Source organism: Osmerus eperlanus, chromosome 3, assembly GCF_963692335.1.
Source record: "Osmerus eperlanus chromosome 3, fOsmEpe2.1, whole genome shotgun sequence".
Taxonomy (NCBI): Eukaryota; Metazoa; Chordata; class Actinopteri; order Osmeriformes; family Osmeridae; genus Osmerus; species Osmerus eperlanus.
Genome location: NC_085020.1, coordinates 7,774,067 through 7,793,516, shown reverse-complemented (window position 1 = coordinate 7,793,516; position 19,450 = coordinate 7,774,067). Strand labels below are relative to the sequence as shown.

At 48.3% G+C, this 19,450-nt stretch overlaps 2 protein-coding genes across 2 annotated transcripts in view; one reads left to right on the top strand and one right to left on the bottom strand.

Annotated features, from left to right (window-relative positions):
- The window catches only part of gli2a (GLI family zinc finger 2a), a 59,621-nt gene extending 49,917 nt beyond the window's left edge, over nucleotides 1-9,704 (top strand). The window contains exons 8-13 of the mRNA XM_062456966.1: nucleotides 264-518; nucleotides 2,785-2,934; nucleotides 3,713-3,877; nucleotides 4,076-4,357; nucleotides 5,311-5,659; nucleotides 5,834-9,704. Of these exons, the coding sequence (XP_062312950.1) occupies nucleotides 264-518; nucleotides 2,785-2,934; nucleotides 3,713-3,877; nucleotides 4,076-4,357; nucleotides 5,311-5,659; nucleotides 5,834-8,100 (3,468 nt within the window). The 3' untranslated portion in view covers nucleotides 8,101-9,704. The remainder of the gene's footprint in view (nucleotides 1-263; nucleotides 519-2,784; nucleotides 2,935-3,712; nucleotides 3,878-4,075; nucleotides 4,358-5,310; nucleotides 5,660-5,833) is intronic.
- Nucleotides 9,705-16,940: 7,236 nt separating this feature from the next.
- LOC134017407 (sterile alpha motif domain-containing protein 9-like) lies at nucleotides 16,941-18,578 on the bottom strand. The gene has a single exon (XM_062456965.1). The coding sequence runs from the start codon at nucleotides 18,317-18,319 to the stop codon at nucleotides 17,528-17,530; it is 792 nt and encodes a 263-aa protein (XP_062312949.1). The 5' UTR covers nucleotides 18,320-18,578; the 3' UTR covers nucleotides 16,941-17,527.
- Between the last annotated feature and the right edge of the window lie 872 nt (nucleotides 18,579-19,450).

Genomic DNA, 19,450 nt, shown 5'->3' with positions numbered 1-19,450 from the left:
CTAAACTGTTTAGTCTCTGTGGCGGGTCGCTCTCTGAGTTATGGTGCCTGGTGCACTCTGGAACCAGCACTCACATCAGCCGCACAGGCCAAGAACAACGCTGTGATATCTCTCTGACTCCTCCATCTGACTCGCCCCATACACCCCCCCCCCACACACACCCACTGTTCTGTATCTCCCTACCTCCCCGACTCGCTCTCCCTCGCCCTTCTCTCTCACCCCTCCTATCGCGGCCTCACCCTCTCCATCCGTCTCTCCCTCAGAGCGCCGGAGGAGACCCGGCCGTCAGCAGCACGGTCAACCCCATGATCCCCAAGAAGCCCAAGGTGAAGATGGAGGTGGAGTTCCTGCCGCGGCCCATCTCTCCCTGCTCCCAGGAGCACGCCGGGGGGGTCCTGGACCTGAGCGAGGAGCTGGACAAGGACGAGTGCAAGCAGGAGCCCGAGGCCGTCTACGAGACCAACTGTCACTGGGAGGGCTGTGCCAAGGAGTACGACACCCAGGACCAGCTGGTTCACGTGAGTGCAGTGCACATGCTCAGTAGCGCCACACCCGTAGCTCTGTAATCGCTTAGCTCAGCGCGGAGTGAACAAGGGTCAGGACTTGAGGACGCGTCAACGCTTTATCTCGTTGTTTGTCTCCGCGCCTTTCCCCGCTGAGAAGGCATGTGCTGGAAGAGAACCGTTCGTTTTTACTCGCGTCTATTTCAAGGCGAAAGTCTTGGTTTTTGTGCCCCTTCATTAAGCAGGGCGGTAACTGATCCCTTCCTGTGGCAGACAGACGCATGGTTAATGATCTAGCAGGTTCTCTCGGAGGTACAGTCCTGCAGCTGTGGCCCCACAACCCCCAACCTCTGGCTCTCACTGATCTCTGACCCACGACCCTCTACGAGGCAGGTCATAAATCTATCACCATGCCAAGACCACTGGAACCCAGGTCCCTTCTGAATCTGCATTCCCATTGGTTGGGATCCTCTGTGGGTTAGGGTTTCTCCTCTTGCCCTGTTGGTCAGGGGTGATATATCAGGCAGTTATGGGTCAGGACCAGAGGCCCCCTCACAGGCCCCTACACCCCTTCTCCCCACCACCTTCACCTCCTCCTTTTGGCTTCCCGGCTCCAGCCAGAACAGAGGACAAGCCCAGGCTAGCCCCAGCTCCAGCCTCTAGCATGAGACCCATTCTCAGGCCCAGTCCCTGTGGTGAGTCCTGTCAGTGCCTTGATGTGTGCACAATGTAAGCCCAGTGCAAAGGCTGGGTGTGAGGCTGAGCTGGGGGGTGTGGATGGACAAGAGCTTTTCACATACCACTACTCTCACTGGGACACAGCGAGACAAGGGAGAAGAAGAGGCTTGCACACTCACATTTGAACGAAGAACACGGTAGCTTAGAACAGTGCAATGAATCAGCCTCTTTCCTCATTCCAAACCGGTTCGACTTTTCGGCCTCTGTGGAGGTAATGACAGCTTGGAGTTCAGTGCCAAGGCCTTGACAGGAGTGCATCCAGCCACTCCTCCTCTCCCTCCTGCAGTTCCAAGGTTTCACACAATGTTCTGCTCCGTACCAGAGAAATCACACACCTTGAAAAACGAAACACTAAATGCCGGTGTAGTGCTTGGTTCCATTCACTAAGAGTAATCCTTCCCAATAGCCCCAAATTATGGTTTCAGTTCAGTATGAAGAGTACATAGCTGAAAATGGAAGCCTCTCTCCAGGCCACACACTTCTGTCTCCTCGTCCTCCCAGAAGGTTCTGGAACAGGAATCTCAACCGCCAGCACACTCAGTGGCTGGACATGGAGAGGACACATTCTGGCTCCATTTGCTTTTGCTTTGAGATGAATCAGCCACATAAGTAGAGTATTGTGTGGGTGGATGCCCTTAGGAAATGAAGTGGTCTGTTTGGGGGGGTATTTGCATGCGGTGTAGGTGTACACAGGATTTGTGAACGTGTGTGTGTGTGTGATGGGGGGGGCGGTGTGCTGGGGGGGGGGGGGGGGGGTAAGGCTTAGGTCTCCTGGGTAAAAGGCGGTATAATTAAGAGCTCAGAGTAAATGGAGGGGTATGCATTGTAATCCTATATAGTAGGCCTTGCATGCCTAGACAATACAGCAGGAATGACAGAAGCCTCTCAAATGAAACATTTGTTACGCACTTAACAAAAAAACAACTAGATACATTTGTTCTCGTTTCCACCTCATGTTTGAGAGAGTTTACACAAAAAGGGCCAGGAAGAGTGGATGTCGTGTGAGACAAGATAGGGAAGGCTGAAGATCCTCTGGAAAAATCAGGAAGTTCCCTAGCTCTCATGCGTCATGGTCTGAGAAAACATATCCACAGCCAATCATAGGTGTTTGTCTCCACATCTGACAAATCATTGTCCTTTGTCTCCACTTCTACCGAATGGAAAATTACTGTCAGTCTTGATGGATAGCCAGTAGAGTCATTCTCTGTGTGGGGGATGCATGTCCTCTCTGGTGGGAACTGAAAAGGGAGGCCTGCTCTCATTATTGACTTTTCTCCTTCTATGCACAAACACACACACTCAAACACGCACTCACACACACACTCACGCACGCACACACGCTCAAACACACATTCACAAGACACCAGCACAAATCCCATTTAGCTTAGTGAGAGTTAACATCAAATTTCAGTCCACATCAGACAGTCCTCACATGTCTGACTCACAGTCCATGTGAAAAATAGGGATGCTTTTTTTTGTGCTGTTTGTTTTTAAATTAGCAATCATAGACTGTTGGTGTACTAAAGCCTTGTTTTGTCTGCAGCATATTAACAATGACCACATCCACGGAGAGAAGAAGGAGTTTGTGTGTCGCTGGGACGAGTGTTCTCGCGAGCAGAAGCCCTTCAAGGCCCAGTACATGCTGGTAGTCCACATGCGCAGACACACGGGAGAGAAGCCACACAAATGCACAGTAAGAACTCCTTCTCCCAGCATGCAACTTGACATTGAACAATGTGGCTACGTAAAAACACGTAGGTGACTCGAAGCTGTATCTGTAGTTCTTCCCCATGTCATTTAGAAGCTGTTGTGTGACAGTATAAAACACGACTGTGAACTGTGGTTCTGATACTCGAGGCTTGTTTCTTTAGCCTCTTGGGTCCTCCTCCAACATTTGCAGTTGGTTCATCAAGGCCCTCATCTTCTTGCATACATTCAAGATGATCAAATTCAGTGTCTGGTTTCCTCGCTTCAAAGCTCGCTTATAAAAGATTACTTCTCAGGAGACTTCACAAAGCTGATTGACAGGATGGGGATGTAATTAAAATATAAAGAGAAGTAAGGAGCCATGGGTCCTTATTAAGATCTACTGTATAGTTTGTAAACCCCTCGTGCATCTCATTCGAACCATCTCCCTCCTGACCGGATTGCAAGGATCTTTGGCTTTTATGTCCACTTTTTGAGCTAATCTAGTTTGATTCTCTTGCACACACACTGCCAATTACCCCTGCATGGAGGCCTCTAAAGGAATAGCTAATGGCAGCACAGACCAATGCATACAAAAGCTAAACAGAAATGCTCGACTTTCTTCACAAATGACCCCATGCTACCCAAAGACACTGCAGGCCCCACATTTAGCTTAAATACAGTACATGCGTCAGCACGTGTATTGTGACACGAGAGTGAGAGTGCTTTTCATCTCTCTCTACCCCCCTCCGCTCTCTGTAACCTCCCTGTGTGTCTCTGTGTAGTTTGAAGGCTGTTCCAAGGCCTATTCGCGCCTGGAGAACCTTAAGACCCACCTGCGCTCCCACACTGGGGAGAAACCCTACGTCTGCGAACACGAGGGATGCAACAAGGCCTTCTCCAACGCCTCGGACCGGGCCAAGCACCAGAACCGCACGCACTCCAACGAGGTAGGCACGCGCGCACATCATCCGTCAAATGCATAGTTATTATCATCATCATCCCAAAACCATCACGATGGATTAGGGATGTAGAACAACATGTCAAATGGGAACACTTGACTTGGTACGGAAAGAACCCCGTCCTTCACGGTCGCGTAAGATGAGATGACGACATTGCGAAACTTCCGCCCCCCCCCCCCCCCACAGAAACCGTACGTGTGCAAGATCCCGGGCTGCACCAAGCGCTACACCGACCCCAGCTCTCTCAGGAAGCACGTGAAGACCGTCCACGGGCCCGAGGCCCACGTCACCAAGAAGCAGCGCAGCGACGTTCCCCCGAGGCCCCAGCCGCCCAAAGGGAGCGGAGAGAACGAGTCCAGCCACAAGCTGGGCGGCCGAGGCCTGGAAGGCATGACGGAGGCCAACAGCACCACTAGGGGGGCGGATGACTGCCTGCTGGTCAAGTCTATCAAGACGGAGAACTCAATGGTGAGTCCGGGGGGTCGATTAGGCCGGTTTGGTGTCATCCCAGCGCTCCTTTACACTAACGAGTTTAGGACTAACCTTACCCTTTTCTATGTGCTTGAATCGAATATCGAAATGTTCCCGTAAATGGCATTTCCCTCCTGACTAACACACAAAAAACAACAAAACCGATGCTCTTCTGCTACTGGCCTCTCCTGTGTCTGACTCACCCCTCTGGTCACTGCTTGAATGTGCTTCTCTCCCTTTAACCTTTCCTAACGGACAGGCGGCGCTAAGGTGAGCATCTGACACTCTTTCTTTCCGTTTGTTCCTCCAATCGGTACCTTCTGATGCAGCATGAGACTTCTGCTTCAACAGCCCGTTTTCACATCACAATGTGCCTGTTTTAAACGTTTGTTGGTCCATTCAATTGAATGTCATGCACGCATGCATGCTCGCACACGCTCTCTCTGTCTCTGTCTGTATCCTGTTCTATTCCTCCGTGGCCCTTAGATCTGACAGTTCTCTCTGCAGGCCAATGATAAAAGTCATTATCAAATTAATATTCAAAGACTGGGACTGTTGAGCATGTGTGCTGAACAAATTGTGCCAGCTATCAAGCTGTGATCAAGACTCTTTTCAGTTCAGTTTGGGTCAGAATGGATTACTTTCACAACTGGACTGTTGGAGACTCAAAATGTTCATCCATTATCTATTTATTTTCCTTTATCAATAAATCAACCCATCTCTGATGAATAGCCTGTGAATCTATACGCCTAATCAGTTATTCTACGCATAGTATGTCCCAAAAACAAACACATTAGCATTTTGAACATCCCTTAAAGAGGATCTGAAAGGCTTTTTCTATTATTCTACGCAAACAGCACTGCCGTACAACCAGCCAGCCAGTGATCTGGCTCGATCCAACTGACCGTGTGTGACACTAACCCCCCTGTCCCCCCCGCTCACTCTCTCAGACGTATCAGTCCAGCCCTGGCGGCCACTCGTCATGCAGCAGTGAGCCGTCGCCACTTGGCAGCGCCACCAACAATGACAGTGGAGTAGAGATGGCCTTGTACGGCGGGGGGGGCAGCTTCGGGGACCTGAGCGCTCTGGACGCCCCCCCGATGGTGGACTCGTCCACCCTGTCCCCCGGCCACTCGGCTGGGGTGGGGCTCCAGCTGAGGAAGGCGGGGCACGGGGGCGTCACCATCAAGCTGGAGAACATCAAGCAGGAGCGTCTGAAGACGGTGAGGGAGCCGTGTCCCTGGGCCAATCCCGCTCCTCAGGTCCGCACCACCAAGCTGCCCCCGCTGCCCACTCTCGGTGAGTAGACTGTACTTCGACGACTGTACTATCATTGACTTCACTGTCGGTGTACAATCAGCCGGTTGTGCCTCATGAATTTGCTCAAACTGAACTTTTTGCCTGTGTCCCCCCCCCCCCCCGTGAATCGGAGTAGCACTGTGAGTCTAACGGATGCGTTTCTCTGGCTCTCAGGTTCTCTCCTAGAGGGTTCGGGTATGAGCTGCCCCACCATGACGTACTCTGGACAGCGGTCCGGTGACCTGTCATCCTGCGAGGTGACAGTGCTGAACCAGCTGAACCAGCGGCGCGACAGCAACACCAGCACCGGCAGCTCCGCCTACGCCCTCAGCAGGCGCTCCTCGGGCATCTCTCCCTGCTACTCCAGCCGCCGCTCCTCCGAGGCCTCCCAGTTCAGCCACCGCCACCACAACAACATCAGCTCGGCCGACTCCTACGACCCCATCTCCACCGACCTCTCCCGCCGCTCCAGCGAGGCCAGCCAGTGTGGCGGAGGAGGAGGAGGAGGAGGCCTCCCCAGCCTGCTCAGCCTCACCCCGGCCCAGCACTACCGCCTCAAGGCTAAGTACGCCGCCGCCACTGGGGGGGCGCCGCCCACGCCCCTGCCCAACATGGAGCGTATGAGCCTCCGGACCCGCATGGCCCTGTATGGGGACTCCCAGGACTCCTCCCACCTGTTCCGCCCCCCCGGGGGGGCGGTGCCGCGGCGCTGCAGTGACCTCGGCTACGGCTCCCAGAGCATGATGCCCCACGAAGTGCCTGCCAACCTGCCCCGCCGTGCCAGCGACCCCGTCCGCCGCCCGACCCTGGACCCACTCTCCCTGCCCCGGGTCCAACGCTACAACAGCATGAACAACATGAACCCCCTGGTGGGGCCTCCCTCCACCGACCGCCGGGCCCTGGTCATGCAGGGCTACACTCGCTCGGATGGCAGCCTGCAACGCCAGCCCTTCGCGCCCAGGCCCCCCAGCATCTCGGAGAACGTTGCCATGGAGAACATGGCCGTGGACGGGCTGGACCAGGCCGGGGAGGACGACATGATGCTTCCTGACGATGTGGTGCAGTATCTTAGGTTACAGAACGGTGGCGCTCCCCAGAATGCAGCAGCAGCTGATTATGGCTCCAGCCAGCCCCAGGGCTTCCCACAGCAGCTCCAGGGCCAGCCCCAGCAGCACTTCTATGGGCAGAGACGCATGGCCATGGTGGATGCCAACATGCCCCAGTTAGCCCAACAGGCCCTGCCCCCCTGCCTGATGAGTCCAGGCTCCCACCAGCAGCCCTTCCTAGCCTCCACAAGCCTGAGCAAGAGCAGCATGCCAGTGCAGTGGAATGAGGTAAGCTCTGGAACAGTGGAAGCTCCAGCCAGACTCACCAAGCAACAGCAGCTGGGCAGAGGGAACCTGGCCGTGGTTCAGCAGAAACACAATTTTGGACCCTTCCAGGGCCTCGATAATGGCAACCAGCAGGTGATGCCCATGAGCCAGAACATGGCGCTACAAGGCTACACCCAGCGTAGCACACAGAGGATGAACTCCCTCCCACAACCGAGGCAGCCCTACAACAACAACATGAGCTTCGGGGAGCAAATGAGCCCCCAGCAAGGGTACGGCCAGGAGGTCCTTCCGAACTCTCTGTCCGGAAACTCCAGTTTACAGCAGAACGCCAGCAGACCCATATACAGCGGCGTGACTCTGCCCAGTGGCAGAGGCATGGGAGGCCAGAACCCAGACATGCAGAGCTACAGGTCGAGGACTCAGGGTGAAAGCTATCCCCACATGAATCCTCAGGTGGAGCAGCAGGGTTACAGTGTTCCCGCCCAGCAGCCTGTCCACAATGGGAACCGGGCTATGATACAGCCCAGGCCTCCCATGGAGTCTAAGTCTATGAACAGACAACATTCAGGACCCAGCGGCGCCATGCAACTCGGCCGCTTCCCTCCAACTGACTTCAACCCTGGCCACGGCAACACCTCCGAGGCCAGCCCTAAGAGGCTGGGCGGTACTGCGGTCCACAACGTCAACGGGAACAACCCGGTGACCTTCTACAACGGCCAGATGCACATGTCTGAGCACAGCAGTGTTCACTTCGATGCGCCCATGTCACCCTGTGCCGGCCAGGACCCTGGCAGCACCCTGGCCAACATGGCTTCCCCAGGGGTCAACCAGGTCACCAGCACCGTGGACTCCTCTGGCGTGGAGCATGCTCAGATTGACTTTGACGCCATGTTGGATGACGGGGACCACTCCAGCCTCATGTCCGGGACGCTCAGCCCGGGCCTCCTCCAGAGCCTGTCCCAGAATTCCTCACGACTTACCACGCCCCGTAACTCGGTGACACTGCCATCCGTGCCGGCGGGGGTGGGCAACATGGCGATCGGAGACATGAGCTCCATGCTCACAGCGCTGGCTGAGGAAAGCAAGTTCCTCAACATGATGACCTAACAGTGGCCTCTCGCACGGTCATCACCTCTACATCAGGAAAACAATGAACTATGAAAACAAGCACTGATTGAACTATTTGACAATGTGGAAGGGAGTTTTACTGTACGTTCACCTGCGTACAGAGTCTCTGCTTGTCTTGTATTATTTTCTATACAATATGTAGCTTTTATGTTGAAAGTCAATACAGTAAAGGCATAAGGAGCATTTTCAGTGTTTAAAAAGCCATACTTTTATCTACATTAAGAATTGACCAGGGTATGAAAATGCATCTACAAATAAGTCCATCAATCAGTATTTGATAGTGTTACCCTTTAAAAAGCAGTACACTGAAAGCAGTTCACTAAGTGCCTTGCTAACTAGATTCCGTTTGAGCATTTGAACACATATGAACTGACGTGAAAACGATGTTGCCGGGTAAAAGGCATATGGAATTATCTGAATCTTTTTCCTCATGACCATGTTTAGAAATATACTGTATGATACATGCTTTAAATTATGTTAAAGTTGACATTTGGCGAATTCAAGAAAAACATCAACCAACATGGCTCTATTTAGCCGTCACCATCCATGCATAGGGTTTTCCGAGGACACTGTACCACACGCTTATACGGTGGCTCCATCAGATGCCCTCCCACTGCCCTACAGAGTCCTAGCTAGCTCTGCATGGACCTTGCTGGGTGGAGCTCACTCTCTCTGGAGCTCCCTCTCATACGACCGGCTGATTTCACACGAACAGAGATACAAAGAGACCCCTCTACAGGACTGACAGGGAGGTACGCGCAGCCTGTTATCTCTAAAGGAATATGCAAGTAGCTCCATGTGTCCTCAGTGGAGGCTGTGCTCTAATGAATGCATTCATTACCCCCCCCACACACACTTTCCGAGTGAGCATGGGGTGGACTAGAGGAACAGTTGTAGGTTTGCTGGAATTGATGTAGCCTCGTGTATGCTACGGTCGACTTTACTATGCCCAGTGTGTATGTGTGCAGACGTGTGTATGTGTGTGTGTATATAGCTTTTGTACATTTCAAATACAGTATCTACATTTTTCCGGTTTTAACCAAGGTCCTGTGTTGTGTCTCCTTTGATGTCACATGGTCTCGTCCCTGAGGGAAACATAAAAGCCTGTGACATCGTTCCTCTTCTCCATGGACCTCTAATGAATTCTAGCCTGTAAAAAAATGTCAGACCATTTCTCCTGATCAAAAATGCCCTGGACATGCGTCACAGGCTAGCTTTAATGTTTTTTCGTCATAGCTTTACTCTAAAGACTGGATGCAGACAGTGGCTCACCCCTAAACACTTTGAAATACCATAATGATTGACTGCATAATTTGACTAAGACATTTGACACATGGACACATGAGCCTCTATTCATAGTTATGGTAAAGTAATATGGTGCAAATAATAATTTGCATATATATTTGGTAATAGCTGTAAGCTAGCCAGGGTGTCAATTTATGTGAAAATGTGTTCAAACCTTTTCTAAGGGTCATTTTATCTTTGAGTTAGGTGGTGAATAAGCTTGAATAATGGAAGACCAACTATGTTTTCCCTTTGAAGCCATCCCTTTCATTATCGACTTACAACAAATGAAAATATTATATGTATCTTATGGGACTAGTTGTGATTTTGTTTTTATTCCTCCGAGCTCAGCCCTTGTCTGAAGACCGAGGCGAAAAAGGATACTCCCAAAATGCTAAATGCATACAGAGCAGAAAAAAGTTAAAGTTAGCCCCCATGTTGTCCAAAATTAACAGTGGCAGGAAACTTGGAGGAAAAGACTTCAGGAACCACATAAAACACCACTGGTGGCAAGAGAGCGCGAGAGAGACAGAGAGAGAGAGACTGGGAGAGACAAGGCTGCTATCTTAGGAGTGTAAGGAGAAAGGGGAACAAATTATTTTACTCTGACAGCTAATTCTGCTGAGGATCCATGTCATAAGAATCCCATTGATTGGCCTTGCCATTGGAATTCCTTATTCTCTCAGAGAGGAGATGTGTAGAAAAATAGCCCGGGGGTAAGGAGCCTCTCTTGGGCTGAGAACAAAGGTTAGCACGGGAACAGAGGGGTACGCTGCAGTAATTAGACAACCACACAAACGAGGTGAGATCTGAATCTAGAACACAACCTTCTACACGTAGCCAGAACTAGCCATGGCCATGGTGGTGTGGGGATATATATGAAGCACTCCCAGATTGAAGTTGATAGTGATGGATGCTTTTATAGATTTGATCAAATAAAACATAAAGTCAAGAAGATTCTGGTGAATTGGAAAGTGTCTGGAGATGTCTCGAGAAACCTAAGAGCGTGTCACATTTTGACCTTTGACCTTTGGGGCTCAGGTCATCATAATAAAGGGGTTCATTTGACTAGGCTTCTGTGTAGCTCTCCCTGAGCTTGGCCCAGGCCTTCATCAAAGACTTCCTGTATGGAGCTCAGTCCTCCAAGATCAAAAAGAAGTGACCCATGTCAGAGGCAAGGTTATCCCTCAGCCCCAGCGAGACGGAGGCCTACATTACTACCCTGGAGGCAGAGCTGGGAGAGCCAAGCGCACGTCCACCATGAATGGATTCATTGTGGCCTTTCTTTCCCTTGCACAACCTACGGGGACCCAACCTTGTTCCATGACCACTCATATATCCACCATGACCCATCCGGTTGGAGAGGTCGCTAGCTGTCTGCCAGGGGCCAGGGACCATGCCATGCGTAGGCTGTTGAAGAATGCCACGGTTTGGTCCAGGCCAGGGGCAGTTCTGATTGAAAACTTGTGTGAGTGAGAGGCGAGAATGGATGACCTCGTCTAAGCTGCGGTCAGGGAGGGTCCTTCAGAGCTTCTCTTTTTATGTTTAGAAGTTCCATTTCCTGTTATAATTGGCCTCAGAATCTACACCCACTCATCACTCCACCCACCCACAGCATTTTCCCCTCTGCAACTGGACGGGGTGGTGGTTTTATAACACAAGTTGGTGAATGAAGTACAATTCTGTCCTCACTGCGGTGAGGACCCACAAAGTTCAACTGAAATAGACAGAAATCCCAGTAAATGTGTTATCCTTGTTTTTTGTCATGCGACATGTGATGTTGAAGACCGATAGGCACATCTTTAGCTGGGAACCCCGAAAAATCCTTGAGGACAGTAAAAGTTATACTGGGCCGGAGCTCAGTACAGTAGGCTACAAAGTTCTGTCTCTGCTAATGTTCTTCTGGTTTGGTTTGGCTTGTCCTCTCTCTCTCTAGGCCACTAACCCAAGCACCTCCCCACCTCCACGAACCCTCTCATTTCCCCGTTTTTTTTTCTTCTTCTGGGTTGAGCTCACTCACAGGCAGGGGTGGTGTTCCACCCTATAGCTGAACCCCTGACCCTGTCCTTGTTCAGAGAGATAAGGGACTGGTGATTCCATAGTAGAGGATGGGGGGTGCGGGAAGGCCTGCTGCCGTGGGACTGTATTCACAACTACACCATTGTAATTATGGACTGGAAATACAGACCAAAGTGACAGTTTAAATAGCTTAGTTAGTAGGGAAACAAAGTGCATTGCTCTTCTCAGAAACAAGCCTAACCCTCTGACCCCCACCAATTCAGCACATGCTACTAAAATGTGTCCATTGCTATCAGCGAGAGTATACCGTCTTCCTTTCTGTATTAAACAGGCAATTAGAGAACTCGATATCCAGGGAACTCCAGTAGACTTCATTGTAAACCTGAGAACGTGTAAGTGTGAGAGGAGAAGAGTTTAGGAGTAAAGTGTGCCTTTGTAAACATAAACGTGGAATAAGAACCCTTGCTCCAGAGTTTCACCATACATTATGTGTCAGAGGCCCTCAATGACTTCATGATCTTCAGCAGCCGGAGCCCAACACATCTCAGCTCATAAGCGTGGGTCAGCTGACCAGTGGCAGTCTGTAAGGATCAGCTATTCCTGTCTTGAGGGAAGGAGACCCCATCCCTGGGCCCTACAGGTATCATATATTCTCCCCTGTCACAGGAGACAGGAAAAAGGAAGAGGTTCTGATGCAGCAGAAATGATCCCTGACAAAACACACTCTGTTTCCCATACAATGCACAATAGCCCACCAGCCAATCATGTTCTCACTTTAGAACAGAGGCCGAGGGGATATGGTGAACTACGGTGACATAGTTGAGAATACACCAGCGCATTAACCTAGAGCTCCATCAAATAGGATGAAAGTGGACTATTTGTGCATTTATTTCAGTTAATTCTAGGATCTACTATACATCAACCATACATAAGATTAGAGGGACACTCAACTGAGGTTGAAGTATAACACTGACATGGCCTAACCCTGATCCCAACCCTAAAATCTTCTCAATTTGTAGAGAGGCATGTGTCTTGAGTGCATGTTTGTGTGTGCTGGGAAACAGTCAACACATGTTGTTACTGTGTGTCTGTCTGTGTGCATGCATCTCTCACATAGGCTTGGCTATATGAGGAATGCTCAATTGATATTATATGGCCAGGGATCAGCCATACATGACCAGTTGGTGAGCATCTTTATCCAGCTTTGGGGCAGTGCACCCGGGCAATGCAGTAGCAGACCTGCCCGAGGACAGAGGGAGAGAGAGGGAGAGAGAGAGAGAGAGAGAGAGAGAGAGAGAGAGAGAGAGAGAGAGAGAGAGGGAGAGGGAGGGAGAGAGAGAGAGAGAGAGAGAGAGAGAGAGAGAGAGAGAGAGAGAGAGAGAGAGAGAGAGAGAGAGAGAGAGAGAGAGAGAGAGAGAGAGAGAGAGGGAGGGAGGGAGGGAGGGAGGGAGGGAGGGAGGGAGGGAGGGAGGGAGGGAGGGAGGGAGGGAGGGAGAGAGAGAGAGAGAGATAGAGAGAGAGAGAGAGAGAGAGAGAGAGAGAGAGAGAGAGAGAGAGAGAGAGAGAGAGAGAGAGAGAGAGAGAGGGCACTTTCAGATACTCTCGGGACAATGGAGAACGTGTCTGTATAATTGTTTAGTAGTCTATTAGTTTAATAATATACACTTGAAGCACCCCGATGAAACCATGTAAGTATTCAAGTACTGGCCACTAAGTATGCAAGAGGAATGATGTCATGTTTTTTTTTCACTTAACTTTTTTAGCACACACTTTTATCCAAAACATCACACAGAGATGAATTGAACCAGTCACCTTTTGAGCTGAAACCAACTGCTTAACGACATCCCCTAATAGATTGTGAGTGAGGGAACAGAAGGATAACATTTGCAGTGGCCTCTTATAGGTTACCCTTCTGTTCCTCACTCAAAATTGTCCTTCTCAACTTTTTAAAAAATGAAAGAAAAAAGTGCAGAGGTCTCTCAATTCTTTTCCCGGAGCTGTATATATTTAGTCCTACGATGGCTGTTTAGAAAAGAGAAGTAGTCTACTACCTGGTTGCAGAATCGAAAGTGTCACAACATTGTCAGCCTGTGAATATTCACGATGAACCCCTGCTACTGATTATCACTGCCCCCTCATCTGCCATAGTGACTCAGTCACTCATGCATCCACATCACATGAAACACACCAGTACCATGTTGTTTAATCTCAGTGTAACGGTGATCCCACTGGGAAGGAAAGGAAACGCTTACTAACCCTTTTCAAGTGTCATCCAAAAGCACTGTTAAAGCCCACGCAGCTGTCTGTGCTTTTAGCACCGACAGCGTGTCACAACACTCCATTTCAGGTGGCAAAGCATTCTCACACATCCCTGATCTACATGGGTGGGGTTGCAGCCATGGATTCTGGGTGGGGTAACTGACTTAATGTGGTCTGATGTCCATCTTTGAGGCACTTGTTGTACTGCTGCATACCGTGTGAACAGCGGTAGTCTAAGAACAACTGATCATGTTTGCCTGGAAAGTTTAGCACCAAATGACAATATATGGCCAATCACCTTTGGGAAATCCACCATGATTATGCACTTATGTATTCTAGTCACTGATTATATGGTCAGGAAACTGCCTATTATATTCAGTGGTAATTATGAGGCCAGTTTGCAGAGGAAACTTGATTCCCATGCAGCCAAGACCAGCCTCTATGGGCTCACAGGGCTTAGCAGCTTGGCTTAGGAAAATTCTGTACGATAAATCCAAGATAATAACTGTCTATTTTTTATTTGTAAACTTGGAAAGAATATATCCCATGTCCACCTGTACACCAACTCTTTTTGGTGTTGCATCTCTGAGTGAGTGCAGTAATAAAAGAAAGTTGTTCTGGAAGGGGTCGAATTCCTCTTTTTCTTTTCCACTGGAACTGAACTGAGAACAGAGAACTGGCATAGGCTGTCCTCTGAAGGTCTTCTGGTCTAGAGCCAGCGGGGGGGGGGGAGGGGGGGGGAACATGGGGATAGGACTTAGGAGGGATGATTGTCCTTTAAACGTGATCCAACGGCAGGGTACAAGAATGTGAAGAATGCAAGATTCAGGTCAGACGCGCACACACAATTTGTTGAAGGAACTGAAACTATTTCAATCACTTCAACCAATCATGGAAACTGCGGCCAGCAACACCATTCACAGCAGAACCCTTTACACAACATAATTCTAAAGAATAGATATTTTTGGCTTGAACAATTTACACAAACAATCAAGGGAAGTAATGTTGTTCCTGCTTCTCCTGTACCATTAATCGTGCAACACATAAATGCATAGGTCTAGACGCTGTATATAAACTTTCTTAACGGAAAGTTTGATCTCCTTTTCCATGTGTGGGGCGTAAATCTGCCTCAGGTTGGATGGAGCCATCATGTGAGCTGGCAGCGATACAAGGCTCTGACTGAGAAACCTGCTCTGAATAGAGTGAAAAACCTGCTTTGTTCAGCATTATGAACCCCTCTGCGCTGTTCCGTTTTCCTCCAGCTACATGCCTTTGTGACAGCAGTTCCAGGAGCCAGATTCCCTCCTCATGCTGGCCATTAGCCATCCAGAGAAGGACGTTCAGCGGTAAAACAAACAATAACAAACAAAGGGAGGGAGAGGGGAGAGAACTTGCACATGAAATAATTGCGAGTAACAATTTCAAACAGATGTCTCTTTTGGACTTGGCCGGCTCGTGTCCCTGTTAAATATAGTGATTCGATTGGAAACAAGCAGCGTGAGATCGGCTGTCGGCCAATGGGACCATTCGGGGCTCTCTAATGACCCGTGGGGTCAAGGGGTCGCTGGAGTAAAAGCAGATCAGAGAGGATGTGGGGCCGGCAGCCAGGACAAGGCCCATAAATCCAGCCTGTTCTCAGAGGAAGCCATCTTTTAGTTTGCCATTAGAATTAAATCACAATCACAATCATCACATTGTGCACCAGCCCGTGTGCAAAGGTTATAATTCAAAAGGCTGAGTGGATGGGGTGTCAGGGGGAGGGGGAGGGGGTCAATGAGGTCATATATTTTAGACTTCAGGAGCAATGCTGCTCTGGGACTGGGGGACTGTAGGGTTGTGGGAAACTGTGGAGTACTTTATTAACTTTACAGTGTGGACTCACACTTCATTTGTCTATCATTTGGTGTAAAAATGGGTTTACATGTTTTAAAATGTTGTATATATAATTAATACAACAAACCAACCATTTGAGACCCATGTTAAAATTCTCTTTAAAATGCTGTGACAAATCACAAGCATGCCTAAAAAACAACAGCAGTTGCACAGGCAAATATCCGATTGCCAAGCACACCATCAGTTATTCTTCCAATTTTCAGCCCTGCAGCTGAGCCAGCCTCACAGAGACATTCTAACACTAGGGCGGACAGCTGCACTTTATGGCAGAAATGGTGCAAGACGATCAGGGTCATTTTCATTGCTCTGCCCTTCAGGGAACACGCGCGCCTTTCAATTCTGCATGTAAAAACTTTCAGCAGCATGGCAGACAAAGGCAGGGAGAGAGAAAGAGAGAGAGAGTGAGAGGGGAAATGGTTTTCCTTCACTCAACAACAGCTTAGTTCAAGTAGAGTGCTTATATGTGTGCCAGGTTGCTGACACCAGAATTAAGCAGATCTCAGACTCCCTCTAGTGGTCTAAAGCCTTGGACTATTTGGGAAAATAGTGTAACTAGGGGGCGCTGACTGGAATATTTGTTGTACTTCCTTACTTACTTGATCATGGTACAACTATTACAGCTTTCGTGTAAATCCAAAAGAGCATGTTTTCTTTCAGCTCCCTTGTGGAGCCTTGTCATTGTCGGATCAACATTTTACTTTAGAGCTCAGACCTGAGTCTTGACCACCAACACACCCATAGATGGTTCCTGCTCTCCGTGACTAGAGGCCCTATAGTACTAGGTGACAGGGCTTCCCATGTTTCTCCCTGTCCAGATGCTCTATAGTACCAGGTCCCAGGAGCTCCCATGGGGATCGTCTCCCAGCAAGGGGAGGGAAGGAAGACAAGAGTAGGAGGCAAGATCTGTTTGTGTTATCTTTGTGATACTTGATGGTCTTCACTGACAAGGGAGTCGTTCATACAGTATGCTTCCCAGACTGGGTTTATTGTAGGTGCCGTAGCTGTCCTTTTATTGAAATTTGAGCTCAAAGCGCCATCATGTGTTAGATATTGGGAGTGCATAATCTGTAGTTAAACAAGAGGTTGGCTTTGTCATTGCACCATTTCAAATGGCTACAGTTATATTATACATCCCTGTAAACTTTGACTGTTTCAGATATAGCACATTTTATTCTATATCGTCAAGTGGCCTACTAGATAATGACCTGATGGGGGAAGATGCTAACGCAAAGTAAAATGATAACAGTCATCCTAGTCAGCACAGATGTTGACAGTTTATAATGATGATCTGGTCATAATCTACTGTAAAGCAAAGGCCTGCTCAGTCTATGTAACTACTCGTAAGAGGATGCAGAAGAACTCCATACGATTCTTTAAGAAGTCTTTAATACACATCATCTTAATATAAATCAGTGTTAATCCATCTGGATCAACTCCAAGTGCTTTGTTGTCTTGTAACAAATATTGACATAATAAATGACATTGCTGTTTTCATCACATGGTACAGCATCAAATGCTTGTCTTTGTAACAGTGCAAATATCTGTTTCAGAAAAAGGAAACTGCGGTGTTCAACTGAATAATACAAATGCAATGACTGTTCTCATAGGACAGATAGTAAGTTCAGAAATATCAGTACACACATTATGATGGATCAATGTCTTCTTGCAGAAATACAATCATAACCTCAGTAAATAAAGACATAACAACAGCAGGCTATTAGCCCATTGATTGATTAGTGGTGATGGTTGAAGAAACACAGTGAACATTAATAACACATTAAGACATTTTTAAGGCTTCACCTCAGGGATTAAAATGTAAAAACATACAAATAAAAAACATTTTCTTCTTAGATAAACTTGCTTAAGACTTTTTCTAAGAACTTCTGGTCTGAACTTACCATTTTTTTCCCCTGAATGATCCTTTAGTCACTCGCAGTATTTGTCCCTGACATCACTGGATGTCAAAAGCTAGTGGACCTTTCATGGAGAAACCAATATAAAAGGACACTTGTTTCCCCTCTTTCTGCCCACTAATCTGGCTTTTGAACATGGGAGTTACTTCAATTTTCATGTCTGTGTTCCTGACATCTGCCAGGATGACGTTCCTCTGCACCTCTCCTGTTACTCTACAAAGAAGCTGCTTGACATTCTCCTGTTCCCATATCTTGCCATTTTCCCAAAGGGAAGCAAAGTTGTCCTGTCCCTTCCTAGCACATTTTTCAATTTCACGTCGGTGTATTAAACGGTTATACCCCGGCTTCTCACCCAAAAAGAAATGTACGACAGGCCTCTTGCCATTGTACACTGATTTCATTTCGTTATGGTACGATGTTCTCATCTGGGATATGTACGATTTCAACTTTTCTGATGCTGCGGGTTGTGCCATTGGAATATTCAGGGGCCATAAAAGTGCAACTGCAATGAAGTGCAACGGCAATATGTCATTTGATGGAATCTGTCCCTGAAGAACTTGACAAAGGACATCAAGCAGACAGTTATAAGGTTGAAGGTCCTGAGACTGGGGTTTGACACAGCTAAGCGCAACATTAGCATAAAAAAAGTTGACCCTCTCTTTGACACTTATTTCAGAACCCTTTTTTAAGATGAAGGCACACTTTCTGACTATCGTCTCCATGTCAACAGCAATATTATCAGAGAGGCAGCCTAGGATTCCAGAGTAAGAATCAGCTTTTTTCTTCTCCAAAAACTGTCTTGTTTTGTGAACTTCAAGCATGACACTCATGTTTGGATTTTTCCGCAACTCTGCGGAATCTGTTTTGCAGAAGAGGTTGACATACGTATGGAAACACTTGAAGAGCTCCTGCCTGGTTCGTTCCTCTTTCTGGTCTTTGATCTGGAACCCAAATGGACATAATAGCTGTCAAGAAAATCAAAGTGCTTCTTCATTCTGTATCTGAGATTGTACAGTAGATCCTTGAACTCAGTTAGAACATCGTAATAGTTCGTGTGTTTGTGACGCAATCGATCGTTTATTTTGGGAATTGGAATGTTGTCTGAGAGAACCTCACTCAGTATGTCATGACAGACGTCTCCTGATGAAAACACAGGTGTTCTTTTCAGTATTTCGATGATAAGTACCGCAACCTGGATTTCTCCAAGGCACCCTACTGTGTTGAAAGTGCTGTTATTTCTTTTGTTTTGCAGCCAGAGAGTGGCTTCCTTTTTGGCAATTTCATGTGTTTCTTTGAAAGCTTCCGTTGCTAAAGAGGCCATTTTGAGATAATCTCTCATGTTATCAGGTGTTATTGGTGAATCCTTGTTATTTGCTAGTGCAGTGTTCAGCTCGGATTTGATGATTTGTGCAGAAGTATCATGAATATAGGAGTTACCTCTAGAGAGATCCTTTGCTTTACGTGCCCACTCTTTGGCTTCCCTGAAATCCTTCCTCTTTATGTATTGATACCTGGCAAGAAGCTGTAAGATGATGGCACCTTTTTCAAATCGTTTGGCAGCGTTGAATAACACAGTTTCCTCTGCTCCTGGTGACTGTTTTTCAATATCCTGGATGAGTGGTGAAAACTGAGATGCTATGCCTTTTGAGTGACATCTCTTGACCAACATCTTGTGAACATTTGTAAGGAGTCTGCCTTTACCTTGTATGCACTCATAAAACTTGTCTGTGTTGAGCAAAAGATTGGTTATCTCTGCTTTGGTGACATTATATGTGGTTGTTAGTTCCTGCAAACAGTGAAAAGACATGCTTGAGTGGATCATCCTAATTCCACTGAATACAACCTTGGCCTCATCAGTACATCGCGTCAGCAGGGGTGAAAACTTTCCAAAACCATCTTCAACTCTGCTGGAACCACAATATGGCTTTGTCTGGAGGCCAAGAAACTCTTCACACAACGAG